Source organism: Chlamydotis macqueenii, chromosome 12 (assembly GCF_036417535.1).
Source record: "Chlamydotis macqueenii isolate bChlMac1 chromosome 12, bChlMac1.mat, whole genome shotgun sequence".
In the NCBI taxonomy this organism is placed as follows: Eukaryota; Metazoa; Chordata; class Aves; order Otidiformes; family Otididae; genus Chlamydotis; species Chlamydotis macqueenii.
Window position 1 is genome coordinate 3,531,134 of NC_141567.1, and position 20,665 is coordinate 3,551,798.

General features: G+C 45.1%; 1 protein-coding gene across 1 annotated transcript in view; it reads right to left on the bottom strand.

Annotated features, from left to right (window-relative positions):
• LRRK1 (leucine rich repeat kinase 1) overlaps window positions 1-20,665 on the bottom strand; it is an 80,852-nt gene that overhangs the window by 15,269 nt on the left and 44,918 nt on the right. Inside the window, exons 14-26 of the mRNA XM_086757471.1 lie at window positions 20,085-20,197; window positions 19,017-19,231; window positions 16,809-16,973; window positions 14,591-14,763; window positions 12,487-12,607; window positions 12,079-12,238; window positions 11,145-11,421; window positions 8,040-8,211; window positions 6,427-6,590; window positions 5,057-5,196; window positions 3,252-3,501; window positions 1,624-1,790; window positions 347-544 (exon numbers count right to left, since the gene is read on the bottom strand). Of these exons, the coding sequence (XP_086613597.1) occupies window positions 347-544; window positions 1,624-1,790; window positions 3,252-3,501; window positions 5,057-5,196; window positions 6,427-6,590; window positions 8,040-8,211; window positions 11,145-11,421; window positions 12,079-12,238; window positions 12,487-12,607; window positions 14,591-14,763; window positions 16,809-16,973; window positions 19,017-19,231; window positions 20,085-20,197 (2,315 nt within the window). The remainder of the gene's footprint in view (window positions 1-346; window positions 545-1,623; window positions 1,791-3,251; window positions 3,502-5,056; window positions 5,197-6,426; window positions 6,591-8,039; window positions 8,212-11,144; window positions 11,422-12,078; window positions 12,239-12,486; window positions 12,608-14,590; window positions 14,764-16,808; window positions 16,974-19,016; window positions 19,232-20,084; window positions 20,198-20,665) is intronic.

A 20,665-nucleotide genomic window follows, 5' to 3' on the forward strand; every position in this document is an offset into this window, starting at 1 on the left:
ACAGCGACAGAAATAGAGATAATTGTGAGACAATTTAGAGTGCCAGACACCCATCTGCAGGGGGAAGAACACAGCATTACCCATGCAGCACTGAAGTGAGATGCACTTATTAATTTGCAGAGAAATTGAAAATCCAGGTCTCCAAAGTATTTTTGAAAATCCTGAGCATCAGTTTTTACCAGGTTCCCAAATGCACAGTTTAAGAACCATTCCGTCCCTCCCACTTCCTCTCGTCTGGAAAAAAATCCCCTTCAGTAAATCAAGCAGTAATTTAAAAGTTGTTGACCACTTGTCACTACCGTGACTTGGAGAGTGAGCTCTCCCAGGAGGGAAACTCTGGTTTTACCTTTGGCGTTTTCAGACAATACAGTGGTGAGGCTGCCCAGAGGGGCCAGCTCTAGGGCAAAGCAGAGAGGATGGATGCTGATGCCAATGAGGGAGACGATGCAGGGGTGTTGCAGCGAGTGGAGCATGCTGGCCTCCTGGCGAAACTCCGAGAAGTTCTTCATGGCGTCCATGGCTCTCAGGTGTTTCAGCATGGTATCTGGCAAGACACACAAACCCCTTCTCACTCCCCAGCTCAGAGACCAAGTTAGAAACTCTTTGGAAGGTGTTAATCACTGAGCAAACACTGCAGAAGGAAGGCAGCTTATGGGCTTTAAGTTGTATCCTCATGGTGATGCATGAGCCACTTACAGACATGGGCTACAAGCAGGATGTATACGGCTGCCTCAGGAAGCAAGTGCTCCCTCGGTCCTTGAACACCAACCTCACACGTGCCTGGCACACACTGCTCTCATCTATCACCTCGATGATTTTGGAAAACTCATCCTGTGCTTTTTAAAGGAGGGACTCTCCGGGTGTGGATGCCACATTGCAGACCCTTTGGTGGAAGGAGTCTTCCCTACCCTTTCTCAGCTGTCCCTCCAGAAGAGAGACCCTTCACAGTGACTGTCCTGCCACAGGACACCACAGGCTGCTCAGGTAGGTCTGGTCTTTCCAAAGGTTATTTCTGAGACAGCAGCTGGTGGCCCCCACAGCTCAGGGTTCACTGCATCCTTCCCTGACAAAAATGAGGAAAGTGAGGCACTTTCCTCTTTCCTTTGTCCATGGACTGAGGCTCTGCTGGAAACCTGTGCTCGACAGCCAGCATGCGCAGTATGAAACCCTGTCCCTGCCTGAAGGAGCTGGCAGGCTGAGAAGGATTTCCAGTTTGCTTTCTGTAGCTGCTGGCACAGATGGAGTAAAAGATTTATTCAAAGGTGGAGATCCACAAGTCCTCAGTGCAAACTCATGCAAATCCACACTTCTTGTTGCCAAATAGCTTGGGAACAGGAGATGAAATCTTGCCTCTCACCCCAATCAAGGGCTCTGCCTTGGCACTCTATAAGTCCACCCATTGACCTGCAGGAGAGAAGCTTCCTGCAGTGCCAACCATCTTCATCGCTACAAGTGCTTTCATGAAGGACTCCTCCTCCATGGAAAGACATCCATTTGCTATGTATTTCAAAGCTGTATTTAAACAGGTGCTGCCAGCACTTTGGAGAGCGAAGGCTCTTTGGTCTTAGTCTGGGATCACAGACTGCAAGAGTGGATTCCCGACACCAATTTTGTGTACTGTACCTGCAGCTGAAGTGGGAGAACCTTTGCATTTTTTAATCTGAAATCTCTTCACAGCCACTGGTTTTCCTTGGTATCGTGCCCGATATATAACGGTCCCACTTCCACCCTGGCCAAGAACGTTGTTTTCATTTTCACTGCATTCCAGTTTGCTATTTTCCAGGAACAGTCTGCCAAAAAGAGATTCAGTCTTTTTAATTAAAAGTTTCAAAGACATTGTAAATTCATGCTTTTAATGTTATTTCCATTTTCACAAATCCCTAATAGGTTCTTGTCTTATCTACTGACAGCACCGGATCACCTAAACTACCTTGGTCACCTGGCTGGTGTACCAACTACCTTGGTACTCTGTGCTGGCTCATGTCGTACAACCGACTTCTCGCAGAAAACAGTAATTTGGGCAAATAAGCAAAAAAGGCTTTTTGCTAATTTATCCCACAAGAATCAAACAGATCTGGAAAGTACATAAGCTCCTTTTGCAAGTAGATGGCACAGGTACAGATATTTGTACCATTTATCCGTATTAAGGGGTTTTTTGCTTAATTTACCTCCTGTTCCTCTTCTCTCCACTGAGGCAGGACAGGATGTTTATAAACAGCCCCACATTCTGAAATCTGATTATTCAAATCAGCTTACTGTTCCCAGGCTGCAATTCATCATCTCCCCACTCTTCCAGAGACTACTTTTACAGCTGTTCACACTTCAAACATCTCCACTCGCCTCGCACCCGTCAAATAAATCTTGAGGAGATAGCACTGCAAGGAGGGCTGTCGTGACGAGCTGACGGAGCGTTTGCTCAGGAAAATGACCCCAAGAAAGGAACAGCAGCCAGTGGGAGCACTGACAGCTCCGACAGCAGCCAACAGGACACAGTTCGGTCTAGAGGTCTCATGGCTCTGCATCAGGCACAGAAAGGTCTGAGAGGGTGTGAACCAAAAGAGACATTGGTCTTTTGTCTTGCCTGCTGCCAGGAGGTCTCTGGCTCTACACACTAAGTAATAAGGGGTATAAGACTGAACCCATCTGGGAAGGCAGTTAAACAGCTTAAAGATTTGGCAGTGCTGCTACGGGTAGGGAAGAGCTGTTTCAGCTGTTCAGGATTGCCACACTACTACTACAACACAGCTACCAGCCCTCAGCCGAGCAGGAGCCGTGACTCCACGTGGATTCTCTAGCAGTGTCTGTATGGATTCACTCATCTACAGGTTCTTCAAAACCAAAGGTGATTTCAGTGCCAATCTTGTGACACAGCTGCACTTCTTTTTGGTTTTGCGATATTAAAATCTCCTTTCTGGGATCCCAGAAAGACTCCAGCTACAGAAAGCTCTGGCCAGAGTACTGGGCAACGGAGGATAGCTGAGGCTTTAAAAAGGGACTTTCACATTGCACTACAGCGATCTCAAAGGACCCCCCAAAGCAATGACTCGGGTCAGCACACAGCGATTGCCTAAGCAAGTGTGCTGACCACCAGGAGCACAGCTTAGGATGAGTTGCCAGAGCAGGGATCAGGAGCGGATGAATCTGTTTCCCGAGGTCAGTATGTTCCTCTAGCAGAGATGACTTAGGAAAAAAAAACAACCAAATTACTTAGGTACACTGAAACTTAATCAAAGGCTATCAAACAACACTACCTGGCAGGAAAGTCAGTCATGAAAAGCTCTGGGACCAGCTCTTGGAGAGAAACGGGGATGTCAGGGTGGTTAGGACATGTGATGTAGTCCAGTTCAATGGCAGTCAGAACACAGTCCTCCATGTTAAAGTACTGCGCGTCCTCTGCCTTCTCGCCACACTCATTCTCCTCCGGCTTGGAAGCTGCACAGATGTGGCAGGGCACGTACTGTTCCATCAGCAACGTGCCATCGCTCTCAGTGGCTGTGAGTGCTTCAAAGCAAGCAAGCAGAGAGAAAACAACATAACCCACACAAACTGGGAAGGAACAACAGCTCTGAGCACATTCAAATGTCTACAGCCACTACCTGCTGCACTGGCTGAAAATGGTCACACTCATGAAAGCACCAGTTTATTCCAGTGTATTGACTGGAACAAGAAAACAGCTTTTTGCAAAGTACACACAGATAACAGGGGCAGTACTGAGGGGAGAGGACTGCGAACGTAACAGCTACTCTGCTTTGGTCACAGGTAATGCACAGGCTTGTGAAGAAAATATATTCAGGACCAGTAGAAATTAGAAGTATATGAACAAAGTGTTGGAGAGAAACTCCTACTTGCTAGGTGTCTCCGTGTGAGCCGCATACAGGGATCACTGTGTACACTAAAGGGCATGACCGCGCAGAAGAACGGCAGCTGTGAGGCTGCCCAGCAGCCCCAGCCACGTCTGCTTTGCAAGCTGCCAGATGGCTTCAGGTGGAGAGCAGGCATGGGAACGGGAATCGAGGTGGACTGGCAGGCATGGCTCGCTGCGCTCAGGCTGAGCGCTCCAGGCGCAGGTTAGGAGTAAGCACTGGCCTGCAGCACCCAAGTTAGGAACACGGTTACTGTGGGCTCCACTTTGGGCAATGTTTTCAGCCCCTCTGGGGGAAACGTGAATTCTACCAAGACAGAACCTCTGGGAGGTTCACACCTCTCCCACCGACTACAGAGGGATTTCGTGGCGACAGGCTCCATTAAATGCCTACAATTAGGCAGGCTGAATAAGGGCCGTAGCCTTTGAAGTCATGACTCTTCTCAAGCTTCAGTGATTAATGTTATCATTATTTTAATCTAAAGACAAATAAAATCTTCTTTTATCTTCATAACACGCAGAACATGAATATGTGAGAGTGCACAACTGTTTCCTCCAGAGAGCCTCCAATTAAGGGATTTTGGCACTGTTGTCTAGACCAGTGAGGGATGACAAAGAACACTTCAGATTTTGTTTTGGTTTTAAACCAAGTGTATTGGGGTTGCAAACAGCCCGCTGGGTAACAGCAGGATCTGTGCTGATCACAGGAAAAACAACTGCAGGAGTCAAGGAAGTTACCTTGGCACACAGTCCCTGGTATCACATTCACTCATGCCTCCCACATCACAATTTCATAAATTATAGGGTGTCAGAAATGATCCCAGCTGATGCCAAAATGAGTTCTGCCATCAAGGGACAGTGCCAAGTAGTTTGGGCCAAATCCTGTCCCTGCTGTGAGCACTGGAAGAGTCTTCTGAACTCCTCTGGAAGCAGGTCCTGTTTGAACTGTAAGGTTTCACCTGCGCTTGCTGCGACTGAGGAACTGAAAGACACAATGTCTAGACCAAGGTGTGCTGGCAAAGAATCTTGATCTGTCTGCAGGTTATCAGCTCTTCTCAAACTTTATGGGCTTGAGACTGTCAGAGCCTGAGAAGTCTTCAATTAACACACAATATTGTGCACCTGGAGAGCTCTATCAAAGAACCTTCTGTTCAAAAGACATAATACTGCACAGAAAATTAGAAGATTTCTTACCAGGAAACCACTGGTCTATCAAAGAGTTGACATGATCTGTGATGAACGCCATTGCTGAAAAGTCTCTCACTTCTGACTGGCAAATGATTTTAATTCCACCACTTTTTTTCTTTTTCCAGTTCACATCAGAAGACTCAACACTGTGGAAGAAAGCCAAAAGACAGCCACATAAAACTTCTGTAAAGCATCAGTGTCAACAAAACGTCTTTCTCACAGGAAACCTGAGTTCCATAACACTTAGTTTATAAGTAATCAAAATAAAAAGCAATCTAGCTTTGAGGATGATTTTCAACTCAGTCTGTTCTGCAAATGACTTTCAGAAGAAAATTCTTGCACAGAAATGGGTAAATGCTATAGAAGGTCAGACCCAGAGAAAGCTCTGGCCTAAGTGGACTGAGTATGAGGGAGTTTTGACAGAAATGCTCCATGCAGAATGATGGAAGGTTAGGAGTTTTAAAAATAGGTAATAATACTCTAGTGGCCTAATAATGATAATATAACTTCTGAAAACTGTTCGGGAAAGTTTATAGGCATAACAATTCTGTGCAACTCCCACAAAATGAAAGAAAGAAAAAAGCTTTAATACAAAGAGTTCTGTAACTCCCTGAAACACATGGGCAGATAAGAGTATGACCACCACCATGGTCCAGAACTAAGGATTCCAGCCTGTGACTTGCAATGTCTGGGTCCAAGTCTCTACTCAGCTGCAGACTGCCTAGATGAACTCAGGGAAGTCACGGTGCCCTTCTGGTCTCCAAACATGTAACAGCACTAATGGTTCCTCCCTAACTTGTCAGGGACCGGAAGAGCAAACGCATCTGCAAATACTACAGAGATTAAAGTCTTAAGAGGCCACCTACTCTCTGCATTTGTGAAAGAACATGGACTGCAGGTTTCCTCTGGGCTTGCAGCCAGCAGAGATTCTGCCTTGGCCAGCTTAAACCAGTTGTCCATGGTCCCTGCTGCACACAGTCTGATAACAGAGAAGCACCTCCATTGATCTGGACTGGTGCCACACAGTGGTGAAGTTTTAGGATTCGGTGGAAATCTCATTGACGTAAGGAAATCTTTGCATGTGACAACACATGATTTTACCCTGGCAAAGAATTCTGCTCTGACTATTGTTTTCTGTTTTCAGGCCTCTTTATTTCTGTGGCTGCAACGACATAAGGTTGATACATTCAGAACTGCCAAACAATCAGTTATTCATCACCGTTGTCACATGAGTTATGTCTATTAGACGAGCCTCCTCTTCTACTCATGAGTGAGCATATACCGTGAGTCAGGCCCGTTCATCTTCATTCATATGATGTGTTTCACACACTCTATTAGTCCCCTGTCACGCATGCTGCATTATGAACACAAATTACCTAAGATAGCCTCCATCAAAGGTAACGAACAGACCTTCCTGCCAGTAAATAGTGTGAGTCCTTTTGACTCGGAACGTGCTGCAGCGGTTCCTTTGAGTGCCTGTGAAGCTGTAGATGGTCACCTTTTTGTTTCTCGTCTTGGTGTTCTTCTTGTTTTCAAAAAGCTGGAAAAAGCAGAAAAGCATGAAAATCATTAAATCATTGAAATTGCTCATAAGGATGTTGTTTTAATTGAGCAATAAGATGACTTCTTTTGGCCATCACAGATGCTATCATACCTTTTCCATCAAAGGGTGACTTCTTCTCATAAAAAAATTGTGATGGAATTAAAATACACACAGTAAAACTTGGTTTTGCAGCATTGAAAATATTTGTCATGCCACTCAAAAAGAACAATTTCCTACCAGTGAACAAAGTTAATTCTATAACTGTGACATTTGTTTTATGAATTCTGCATTTGCAAAAATCTTATAAACCTAAAGAAGAGCTAAACGCTCTCGTGAATTATTAAGTCTGCCCTCAATGCAGAGAGTTAACTTTTCCACCTGTTTCAGTGGGAGGAAGATGGCTCTTCTCCAAGACACTTCAAACCAGCACTTAGAGCAAAATGTATTTTTATTTCAAAACCAAAGACTTCATCTGCAGAACTCCACTGCACTCACTGCCCTAACGCTTATTTGTCTGCAGACTGGTCTGACGCCTGGGATCCTTTCTGCTCACTGCAGTGAGGGCTGGATGAGGTCCCCAGCCAAGGTGCTCTAGGGTTATGTAGTGCCCATGAGGATGGGAGCAAGGAGTTGCCAAGACAGCCTGGTAAAACAGGTGAAGTTACTACATGGTCTGAGAACTCTGGAACACAGAGGACCTTCCAAAAACAGTTATCATGTTTTCCATGTTCTGTACATCAATGACAGAACACAGTTTAAATGGGTAGCTGTTAAGAAGATATCCAAGTATTACTAAAAATATTTTGCAGGTATTTATCATGATTTCCACCAGGGCTATGTTTTCAGATATAAGCTGCTGCAATAAAAAAAAAAGGTCTGTAACAACATCAAAATTCACTTATCTTTCAGAACCTTACAAACACTACTTTAACGATATGGATATCACTTGCACTAATAGGGAGCCTGCTTGCACTCATTATCCCAACTTAGGCAACAGTCCTGTAATTTTCTTCTCATTTAAACCCACATAGATTCAGACAGCTGACTCTGGTGGAGCTATTCCAGATCTCCACTGCCAAACGACGAGAGCAGAGGCTGGCCCAAGTGGAACGCTCATGGATAAGAGCCGCAGGCAGAACTCCAATTACTTGTAATTGGAAGACGCTGGAGGTACCGAGACCTTCCAGGGGATCGTGTGTGTTATAAAGAGGTTGTGGAGAGCGCAGGCTTTCTTCCCCAGGGCCTATTTGTTGTTCTAAATGACACCGACTGTGAAAACAGAATCAGATTTTGATTGCAGAGTCTCATCTCTCCCTGTTTACTCAAATAACATTGTTGAAGTCTGTGACTGAAGTGAGCTGGATGTGAAGAGACACCCACTCACGCTTACATTGAGCAATAACTTTAGCTGTCATCTCTTGCTGGCAGAGAGACACAGTAACCTACCTGGAGGTCCATCTCTGCCAGGCTAATTAACATTCGGGCTATGAACCTCTGCCAAAAGCCAACTGGGACAAAACTCATCTTGAAGACCCTCTGGACCGTGTTTGTGGTCTGGTGGCAGAGCCCATGGATATCTAATGCCGGCTTGGTAGGAAGCAGATGAGGGAGGAGGTAACTGAAACACATCAAATTCAACAGCTCAAATTTTAGCTACAGCTTGTAACAGTGAGTACATTGTTACTGGATAATAAGGCGATTCAGTCTCCAAAGAGATTTTTTAATGGCACAGCCTACTGCATATAAAAAAGCTTTTAGACTAAAGGCACTGCAGCAATACATGGAGAAATTCATTTACACTACGGAAGCAAGCAGAGGCAAAACAGACATTACATAACTCAGGCAGGGCTATTGGACAGGGCTAAAATCGATGTAATGAGCAGAATATTTGTGTAATCACAAATTAAATGCATTAAAATACAAGAGTCATTAGAACAGCTGTGACATTGGGACCTGTTTTTTGGTATCTTTACTATTCAGCTCTGGCAGTAAGCAAAGAATTACAGCTGTGCTCCTACGTGGAAAAGAAGATAAATGCAAAACCAATCTACAGCAGCTCAGCTCCAGTAAGCCCAGAAGGTGGGGAGAGGAGATGTCGTGGGAGGTGCCAATGAGGCAGTTACAGGCAGCAGGGACAGGGCTACTCTGGCTCTCATCCCAGTCCCAGAACAAGAGCATCTCATGGGTCAACGTGACAGAGCTTCCTGCTGCACCGTACTGCAGCTGACGGACTCCCTGCCACATCCCTGGCAAACTCCTAGGGCCAGAGCTCACTTTCCCAGACTGATGCCTGCAGAGATATCACTTGTCTTGCTCAGTCAGAAGTAACAGAGCTACGCTGGTGCAGAGGACCACACAGTTTTCAGATTATTTTCAGATCTCCCAGTAAGCAAAGAATATTCATTTGTCCCGATCTTTAAGTATTTGGGAAGCTAAAACCTTTTGGAAGACTGTAACTGTTTTGAAAACTACGAGCTTACAGCTTTCAATACCTGCCAATAAACCCCTTGACAGTTATACTCTTCTGTACCAAATACATTCCGTGATGCCTATACGACCAAAAATCTCATTTGCTTATAAGCAGAAACACTGCTGTTTTATCAGCGCTGAGCCTGAGAAAATGTGTCGGCATCTGGGGCTCATCATTGATGGGTACAATGACAGCAATGAGGCAAACGGCCAAGGGACTTGACCAAAATAACAGTGGCAGGGCCTAGAGACACAACTAGAACTAATGCTGGGTCCAAATCCAGTGCTTTGAGCACATCACGTTTTCTCTCTAGCAGCTGCAGTATTCTGTAAAACCTGAAATATCAGCTCAGAAAAACCATCACTAGACAACAGCTCTCTCCATATGTCACATTCCATACCATCTGATGACATTTTCCATGACTGAATTATCCGTTCCATGAAACATCTTCGGTATGCAAAACTGATAAAAATTTCTCTTCACTTATAAATTACAATAAGAATGGTCACACTTTCAGCTCTATTTTAACAAGCTGAACAAAGCTAAATTACCTTAGGCAGAAAGTGGAGTGCATCAAACTAAAAGTTCCTGCTCTATAAAGGTAGTGAAGGCATCGTATGACAGCCAGTAAAATTTCCTCAGCACATCCAAGAAAGGGTCTAGGAGTACAAGAAGGCCAGTGAGGCTCTTCTGCACCACAACTATATAGTGGATTATAATACAGATGGTGAATTGACGCTTTTGAACAACAGCCAATGCAAATTTTGAAAATATGTGAAACATGCCCCCATCCACCCTTTCAGAACAGAAACTGGCAGCTGCTTTCCCTCCTGACTGCACAGAAACTCTATCTGGCAATCTAGACAATAATTGCAGAAGCACAGTAACAAATAACTGCTCTGTGTCTGGCTAGTACATTAAATGAATCCAACCTGCTACAGCTACAGTCCATCAGTGGGAAGAATATTCTGCTAATGTGGCTTGGATCACTCTAAAAAAGATTGGGCAGGCCATGAAAAAGCAGTTTCCTTGTTCCTGAGGCACAGACAACGTAATTGCCTTGGAGAAAAATGGCAGATAGCGACAAGGAGTCCAAAAGGCATTTTGGACTAAGCAGAAACATTGCTGCTTTATCTGTGTTAAGCCTGAGAGAATTTGTTGGCATCCGGGACTGGATAAGTGACAGGCATAATGACAGCGCAGAGAACGCTGCACTTGTGCTGGCATTCAGAGCTGCCGAGAGGCTCAGGGCGATGCAGCCCTGCTGTCCTGGAAGGGCAAGGAAGTGAAATGCAAATGCCACATCCAAAGTGGAATACAACTATGGTTTCACCATTAACGCAACAACAGGCTGTCGCCAAGCAGATGGGAGAGAGAAAAACAGCAGGGAACTCTGCCCAGAAAAAAAGATCGGGGGGCAGGGGGGAGGAGGACTCATTCACATTTAAAGAGAATGAGGTTTCCTAGACCATTTCTAGGAAAACTACTGATCAACACCTACTGGGGCTAAAAATTAAGAAAATCACATTGCTACTGAAGCTACACTTCCTTGATTCCACTACAAATAAAATACTACTACTTGCAGAAATGACATCATTATTGATTACCCAAAGTTTTCTGCCATACTCTGGAGTGAGCATCTTTCACTGGAAACAGATGACTCCAGCCCATCTATATTTCAGGCCCGGCAGCCATGAGCCTCACATCCTCTCTCGGTCGCAGCTGTGCCGGCTGAGGGCTTACAGCCTCCACCTGCTCATCGCCACATCCCTGGCGGTGCCACTGCCCCTCCGTGCTGGTGGCTGAGCCTGTCGCCAGCCTCAATGCACCGAGCAGACAAAGACCTGCTTTGGAAAGTTTCCAAACTAGCACAGCTTGTCCGGACCAAAGGACGCTCACGCCAGGAAATACAGCTCAAATGGATGGCTGCCTTCCACTGCACTGTTTAACGCACTCAAATATTTTCTCACAGCAAGATCCTTGTCAAGACAATCACTTATAGTGACAAAGCCTGGTAATATCCATTGATTAAAGGGACATTTTTCTCCAGCCTGGCTAAGTCTCTCTAATTATCAACATACCTGTTATTTGCCACAGGCAGTGCAATTTCAAACTTGGCCAAGAACTGGAAGTACTGCTCTTCGGTTTGCTCAGTGAAGCCCGTCCCAACCAGCAGCATCCTGAGATCCTCTGCTCTGATGACTCCGTTCTTCGCTACAGACTTGGAGCTCTTGATGTTGAAAATCCTCTGCAGGCATTCCGAGAGCCAGACGGGGTCAAGGAAGTAGAGGTTCCTCAAGCCATGGCTTGTGTCTGGGAAATGCAGTAGTGTACCCGTTTCTATGAGAAAATTAATAGCTGCAAAAAATAAAGAACTGTAGATTAGCAATAGACCAGCATTAGGAAATCAGAGTGCAGACGAATAAGATTACGAGGCAGTCTGTGCAATTTTACACATAACAGATACAGCCAGCGCATAGCCAAGCCAAGAGCACAACATTTATCTGAGGAGTGCTGCTATCTGGCACTCCACTTGTAAAACTCACATCTCACCGCTTTACAGTCAGTATTTATGTTCCCACCTCCCCTCTACCCTCCTCCCGCCATCCTCGCAGGGAAGGGCTCTCCCTGGCTCCCGCAGAGCAAGGCCTTCATAAAGATCATGGGACTGGGGCCCTATGGAGAAGACAGCCTTGAAACTATGGCAACCTTCATTCTTCACAGAGCAGAAACAAAATCAGACAAAAATTGTTTTAAAAAAACTCAAAACATTCAGTAGCCTCAGCCCACCCTGGAAACCTCCCAGACCTCTCCCCAAAGTCCCACTTTGCTAATTTTATATCTCACCAGCTTCTAAAGTGACCTCTACACAGGTGTAGAGCACCTTGTAAGTGGTTTTTTTTTTGCACAGCGATTATCTGGTGGGGTTTTTTCTCCCCTTTTTACTACTAGGGAAACATTTCAATCAGTCACACATATTGATTTCCAAGAAATTATTGGCCTTCTCTGACCTACCAGTTTGCAAGTCTTCATAGTCTTTGATATCATTTCCAGGGGTCTGCTCAACGATCAGCTCTATTTGTCTGTCTGTTAAATACTGCACATCATCATTCTGACTTCTTCTATGCTGTTCTGCAAGGACAGCTTCCTGAAGACTAAGGTAACTTCTTGGTATCTGCAAGCCGCATGAGAAAAAAAAATAGAGGTATCAATATCAGACAGCAATCACTCTGCTAGTGACGAACTGGCTAAGCCATCTCTCTCCCCTTTACTGCTGTCTTTTCCCAAAGCCAGACAGCCATCTTATATATTTCACATGCCTCCTGCATCAGCAATAACTCCTAAAGTTCATCTCCCAATCCAAAACCAAGCCCCAAAACAGATCCCCTTCGGTAAGGACAACCTCTAGAAAGCAGTTCTCACCAATCTCCCTGCAAGTTTCTGTGAGCAAATTGAGCTGCCGACATCCTTCATGTTGCAAGTGACATGAAAAATCAGCTGTCGGAGTCCATCGAGGCCTTCCAGAGTCTTACATGAGAGCTCACTGCAAAAGTCATGCAAGGGTGAAGATTATCAAACCTTATCAGCACACTGGCTTCCTTTCCAGGCTCACTTTCTCTTATCAGTGACTTTAAATTTCCTGTGCCAGATGAATGGGAGGAAGGCTGTCAGTGAGCATTTTTAGCTTTGGAGACAAATACTAAGGAGCCTGGAAAAGATACATTAGGCCAAACCTCTGCTCTGCCTGCTTCATTCGCTGTGCACTGCTCTTCTATCCCCCATGCACCACGGTCACTGTGAATTCCTTGGCAGATTGACCAAAGTCATCACCCTCTTTCCCCTCAGCGCTGCACACATCCTGGATGGGACTGCGGGAAGGAGGAAAACACTGTGCTCTGGCAGTCGCTGGAGAGGAGTCCGCCTCCCTGCCTCAGATCAAAGAGGCACGATGATGACTACCAGACACCTTTTTTCCCACCCTCATTCTGGCCCTTGCTCAGCTGGATCCTGTGATCTGGGAACTGATGCTTAGATCCGAAAAGCTGGCCTTCATCATTTCTTTCACAGAAAAAAAACCCGGTCTTCTCCAGCTCCTACTATTTTTAGCCTTTTTGTGGGCTGGGTAAGAACGGTTCTCTTCCACTTTCCCCAACAAAGAGTCTTTCTAACTGATCCTACATATGTTCCTGTGACAGACAGAAAATCCTTTTCTAAGGTAATACGCTTTATCTTAAACCTCAGCCATCAGGGGCCCGGGGAAGCGTGCACTGGCTGGGATGCTGAAGATCAGCACTGACAAAAGCACCCTGGGCTCACCCACGTGAGGCTTTCACAACACATGCTCGTCGTGCTCCTCCAGCTGCCTGGAGCACTGCTCAGAGCGGACAATGGGGTGCAAAGGAGGCACGGGAGGAAGGAGGTAGGAAATCAGGTACAATTCCGACTGGAAGGAAATGCTGGGGGAAAAGAAGGTGAAGAAGTGGAACGTGAGGGATGTGAGGTAGGGCGAAAGAGTCTCCTTGAGAAAGAATGATTGAGATCACGGTAGGATGCTCTGCGGTGATGGGAAAAGAGGCTTGAGGAGACTGAAGCACGAAGCTTTCTTGTTCTCACTGTGAGTCTCTGTGCCTCACCTGTATCCCTGGTACTCCTATCAGGAAAGAGCCAGCTGGGATGCTCGACGCAGTGCTTGCGTCTGCAGAACAGAGCGTGGGAGGTCTCCTGATGACTTTGCCAGGCAGCAGATGCAAAGTGCTTGGGGACATTGCAGCACCCTTTTTCGCTTGCCAGCTGCCACCTGCTCTTGCCCCAGGCACTGGTGGTTTCACACTGTTTGGTGCCAGCCTGCTGCATTCACGCTGCTCTGGCGCTGTGCGCTCCCTTGGCTGACAGATCCGCTTCTTTCCCAGCTCCTCTTCCCGAGGGCATTCTCCTTCAGCCCCAGGGAGGGTGCGGCATCAGACTCCAGAGCCTGACTAACGCTGATATTCCAGAGAGCACCACCCCTGCTTTATCACACCCAGAGAACTCAGATGGCACAGGTTTGGGCTGCTGGGGGCGCAGGGGGCTGACCCACTCCTCGCCCTGCCGACATGGCCACGTGAACTGCGTTCTCGTGTCAGGTAGCGAGAGGTTCCCACGCAGCCTTCCCTTAACAAACCCCACAGCACCCACCCCATAACAATCATGCTCTCAAGCTCTGCAGCATTAATTACTCAACCTGTACCTTTCTCTCCCTGTGACTAACAAACCGTATCACCATTTAATGGTGAGAAACCGGAGTGGAGCAGGAGCACTAGAACAAGCTGGCCAAGGTCATGGCTTTGGACTCGGACCCATGATCAGATCTCTGAGCAACACTGAACTTCACCCTGATTATACCACGTTATCTCGGTCAGAATTAGATTAAATGCAATGCTGACAAGTCTTTAAATCAGTTTCGTTGCCAAGGAGATCAAATATTATAAAATGGGTTAAAGTGACATCAAATGGAGTGACTGAGCTTCATAAAGGCACAAGTACTTACTGTAGGTGCTTGAACGTGATGTCCGGGAAGCCAGTTGCTCTGGATCCAGAGGGAGAGCGACAGAGAGCCAAGACGTATGCCCTCAGAGTTGCTATCCTCTCAACGCGGAATTTAGTTTCAATTAAATCGAGGTGTGTTCCCACCACTAACACCACTGAATTTGGAGCTTTGGCCTGTAAGGGAAAACACTGACAATGATTTCATTCTGATTATGTCATGGTAAATTCAGTGAGGACATGTGAAAAGTGTAATATTTAAGAGGGGGTAGTGACACACACTAATAAAATGGAATATATATATAAAATAGAGGCAACTTGTTGTGGCAGCTTGACAACAGCAACAAGAGCTCTGGGTATTAGAAGTTCTGCAGAATATGGCTTAATCATCTGTTGCTACTGCAGAGCAGAAAACTGTCAGTTTGGGTTTATTACATCAGGGTTTAACATAAAGGGAGTTGCCAAGTGGTATTAAGCTGCTACAAGTCAGCTAAATGATGGGAACTATGTCCGCCCAAACAAAGGAAAAGAAGTTGGCTTAACCTCTAGCTAGAAGATCTCACTTTGACACCCTGGAAAAGGCCAGTTACACTCCAGAATGGATACCTGGGGAAGTTATACAAACTTTTTCACTGGAAGAATATGGAGAAGTGAGATAAACTGCTAGAAGTGTCTGAATCTATTTAATCCTGAATCTGAGCGAAGGAATGGATTAGATGATCTCGTGGTTTCTTCCAGTCCTTCCATGATTCAATTACAGGGCTGGAATGTATCCTGATTTCAGGGAACACGCTGCCAAACACAATGGGATTGCACAGGCTTAAGCAGGGATCAGCCTGCTGATCTGAAGGACTTTGACCGCAGAGGAAAATTCAGATGCAGAAATAGATGCTTATTTGCACTCAACCCATTTCTTTCTTATAGTGCCCACTGAAATCTCAAACCTGAATGCCACCAGACTTGAACTCTGTGCAGACACAGGAGTGATGGCTGTACCACATCAGACCAAAGGGCCCACTTGGCCCAGTATTCTGCCTGGTGGCTAATGAGAAGTGTAGGCACAGGGTAAGCATACAGAGATTTTCCCTGGTGTGTTCTCCCAGCATCCAGCAGCCTGCAGCTCACCAACTTCCTGAGCATGGGATGGTATCTCTGAATTAATAGCAGTTGATGGATTTTTCTTCCACCAGTCTCTTTTTTTCAACTTCTGACACCCACAGCACATTACAGTCCCAATGAATTCCACAGAATAGCTATCTGTTGTGTTTAGTATATTTCCTAGTGTTTCAAAGCTATCTTATTATTTCATTTGATCTCTCCTAATTCTTCTATTGTAAAAGATCATGAACAAAGACTCCCTTGAGGTTTTCTCCCTACCCTGGTACGTCTACACGCAGCCCTCCTTATTTGCGTCTTTCCCAAGCTGAAGAGGCCTAATCTATTTAATTGCTGTGCACTCAGAAGCTTTTCCATACTTTTAACCACCATGTTCATCTTTCTCTGTATCTTTTCTGATGCCACTACGTGCTTACGGAGATGATTTAAGGGCATCATCATAATTACACTTCCGGCTTTGTTCCCTAGTTTGGGTTTTTGATTGCTGCTAACCGTTAAGCTAATATTTTTGTAAGATCAAGATGTTTCTTTTTTGAGAGGCACTAGCTTCGAGCCCATTTCTGTGTATGTAATGTTAAGACAGATATCAAATAATAAATATTTACAAAAGATTATGAACGTGGTATTATAAAAATCAATCAACACCCATGAATTCACTGCAGCTCTGAGTCTGATACTCTCCAGCTTACCTGAATCTAAAGTGTTAAAAATATAACCTCAAGACTAATGTGTGTCTAACCCACACAAGAAAGAAAACGCTTCAAGCCCCCCTCGGAGCACAGTGTGGTCAAACACTAATTCCAAAATAAGTATGTTCAGCCTTCCTTAGCAAGGGTTTATAAAACAGCTTTTGTTTCATTCTCTGATGTGTTTGAGGGAGAACAAAGCAAATGATAAATTTAAGTCATTAAATATAGCGGTACGCCTACAGCATAATGGAAAATTAATTCCAAAAGCTATGCAAAATTCATAGCTTGCGGAGTTTTTAAAAGCATAGCTTGTGGAGTTTTTAAAGCAGACCAAAAAGAATCTGTAATATCACATATCTGTGCACTGAGCTACTACTCGATAAACAGATACCCCAGAGCCCACCAGTGACTTCTTACCTCAATGTTCAGCAACCAGAACTGTAAATTTGCCACAGCTTCTTCCCCCAGTGCCAAGTTCCATACCACTATGTACAATGCTTTGTCTGTGAAGAAACACTGATTGACTGTAGACATGCTTGCTGGGCCTCCGATATCCCAGACGTTGAACTCCACTGAATCAACCTACTTAGACAAAGAGAAGTGTTCAAATCAAACGGTTGCAGTAAATCACAGGGAGATAATAGCTGAAGTATAAACCTACGCCTGCATAATGTATGACATAAGAAGGGTTTCAATGTCCTAATTGTGCCTCCAGGAAAGAAAAATCAACAAGCAATTGTTAAGCATGGCTACCACTTCCCCACAGGAAATCAAGACTAATTACTTGCTGCTAAAACGATAGAGGTGCCCTTGATGCTGGTAAATCTCCAGTTAATGCTGTGGATTCTCCAGGACAAACAAGGGTCTCATTCTGAGCCCTGTATTTCACTGCATCTTGAATAGAAACTGTTTCATCCTTGTCTATGCCATGCTCGACAGGATTGTTGAAGCTACTTATCTGCCACTGCTATGGGGAACAGGAAACCCCCTGCTGAAATCACTTCCACTGAGCTCAGTCCTAACTGAGCCAAACAGAATATAGATGCTCAGGAGATGGCAAGCTTCTCAAGCCTTTCATAAACACCTCCTGCACGTCCTCAGAGGCTTCTGACATGTGTGTCACACCACAGATGGGCCAGAATTACAGCCACTGTAAATCAGACTCACTCATTTTGGGGCGAAGGTGGGAATGGAGGCCTCTCTAGCTCTGTCTCTCTTCCAAGTATCTCACCATCCACTCCTCCATGCAGTCCCACAACAGCCCTAAGAGGGAGCGTAGCTCTCCGCTTAAATGGCATTCAGGCTCCCAGTTGCACTAGGGAGCACCTACATACCTTGGAGGCTCTGTCCCTAAATCACTTGGCCCTGCCCATGACTGAGCAGGAAACCAAACCCTGCTCCAGCCACCATCCGCAGAGCATCGTGTAACACTGAGTGGGCTCTGTTTACTGGTCCAGGTCTAAGTACTGACTGATCCCACATGACAAGTTACCCTTTGAGATTTCAGCAAGGAGCTAAAGATCTCAGGGGGGCTCTGATCTCCTAGAACAGTCCCAGTCTGAAGTCTCCCAGAAACAGCTGGAAGAACTCCCATAATTGCTTCAACCAAGCCCTAACTAGAACCAGGACTGCTTTGCTCATCCAAAAGTCCTACAGCTGTGGGTGCTGGTACGGAAAGACAAAGACTCAGAGGCAGGGACAAAAGCCCGTTTAGCATCTTGATCCCACTCCAGGTCTCTGATGCTGTCTAGGTTTCTATTTTATTCAATTGCTCTTCAACATAAAATGCACAAATCCATTCTCCCACCAAAGTTGTCTCTTTAAGGAGTCAGGCTGTGCTTGCCCTTTTTCCTTCTGTCTCTGGCCTAGCACTCATCGCTGTAGAACAGCTGAACTCAGCAGGCTCCTCCACCCCTTCCAAAACAGTCTGGTGGTCATGGCTCTTATCTGGGAAGGGAGAGTCATGCGTTTGCACACCCTCAGCTCTGACAAGATCTCAGGACCAATTCTGCGTGCTCTGATCCCTGTGCTACTACGCAGAGTGGAAAGGGCACCTACAAATCTCTCAAATGCTTGAACAAATTAAATGCTGTCCAAATGAATTTGGTACAGGTTGTCACACTCCCTGAATGAGCCATCCAAGGTCTGAGTGTTTAAGGTATGCCCTATATCCTTGGATCATATCAGAGGTCAAGCATGCTACCTTCCACCCTCCTTCCCCACCTAGGACAATTCTGACATCACGGGGGTTCAGCTTTAGATACTGATGTCTCATTTTCTGGCCCTAAATGAAATGAGAATCTGCTTTAGAGAAGTTGATTTAAAACATTCTCTCAGAATCAGTGTCCAAAAACCACCTGAGCTGGGAAAGCCAGAATTTAGGCAGTTTACACATGACTCTCTCTTTAGGATACAAAGTTGAGTGCTCAGGAAAAACAGAACTGTCCTCTGGTACCAACTGGAGAAGAGAAAGAAGAATTGTGACAGCTCTAAAGACACATCACTTGTGAGGTCTGGCTCACAGGTAATGGAAACTGTTCCTTATAAAAAGGCAGGCAAATTCAACCCAAAAGTTGTGGGGCTCAAACATCCCACTGGGGCTCAGGATCTTCAATTGTTTTTCACCTTTCCCTTGTGTCCCACTGGCTTGGGGAGCTCCCATTTTGTTGTACGTATGGTGGCATCACTGTGCATCATCTGAGGGACTTTTCCTGTCTGTAGGATCTCAACCAGCGTTGACTTTCCCTGTCGTGGAGGACCGATGACGATCATCTTCATTAGCTTACACTTTTCTGCTTTGCGCAGCTGTGCTCGTAAGTACGCCAGCACTGTTTTAGGGCCTAGGAGGGGGAAGCAAAGAGGCTTTATCTGTGGTTAGCAGTTACAAATGTACATATGTACAGCAGGACTGCACAAAACCCACTGCTGCAGAGACATCAGCTGAATTAATATTTTCCCTGCAGTTTCGCTGTGGGCTGAGACAACCCAGAGAATAAACAGTGGACAAAACTGAGACAGAGACCCCAGAAAAAGGTCACTGCTCTGAGAATCTACAATGGAGCACTGTAAGAAGAAACAAATGCTGCGGCTCGTATACTTCAGTAGCTCAAAGGAAACATAAAATACTAATTTAGTATTGGAAAATACGCAGTTTTTCCTTCTACTTTTATGTTTCCAGTTAAAATTAGATTTAGCCTTCAACAGTGTGCTGGAGAAGGAATAATTCCTAATAACTTTGTTCCCACAGGATTTTCTTATTAAAACACACAAAAAAAGAAGACAGTATTGTAATAGATCCAAAAACCTAGCAGCTTACAATAAAGTCAATTCAATGTGACTGTGACTGCTGATCCTAAACACTTGAGTCTTTAGAAAGACCATCTAAATAACCTAAAATATACACATTCAGGAAGCAAGCCATGGAATTTATCCAGCTGCATATTGCAAATGAAACGTTGCGTTTATAAGTCATCATTTTAAAATGTGATCTACCTTAAATTGATCGTACAGCCAGAGCTTACCAGCGATTATCAAAATTGCAACTATGTGTGGGAGGTTTCCCTATGCAATTCCCGTTAACCGCAACAAGGGCTCGGGCACGCACTATCTGTTCCCCTTCAGCACCACCAAAAGGAAGCGATTTTCATTATACGTTCAGTCAATTTAATAAAGAACACACTGAATCAGCCTTACCCTCTTTTCTGATCTCTGCAGGAACGTTACTGATATTTAGCTCCTCAATATCCAGCTGCCAGAGATTAGCCAGCTGTCCAAGTTCTGGAGGAAGCTCTCGGATACCAGGGTTACTGTACAAAAACAAATAAATCTACCAACAACCAGGCTTTGTGTGTAAGTAGCTGCTCTCACGGACTCTCAGATTACTCTATTCTCTCCTTGCAGAAATCTTCCATTAACATTTTAATAAGACTACTCAGCACTTTAATAGTAATTTCCATCGTAAAAGTTATGTATAACCTCAATTTATCCTCTGAAGCAGACAAGTGTAATCATCTTTACTGGATAATTGAGGAAATAAAGGCAAAAATGATGAGTTATTGGCTCTAACACTATAGAAGGTGACAGCAAAGAGCCAGAATGAACCAGAGGCACATTAGATTCCCAGGCCTGCGTTCAAAGCGTTAGATCATCTTCGCTAATTCAAAAGGCCAGCCTCCTCCTTATCTAAAACAAATGATGGGCACAGTTCTAACAAGGGGCTGACTATTTCCAGCTTTTTGACTTCAAAAGCACTGGATATCTGGGGTGGGGCTCCA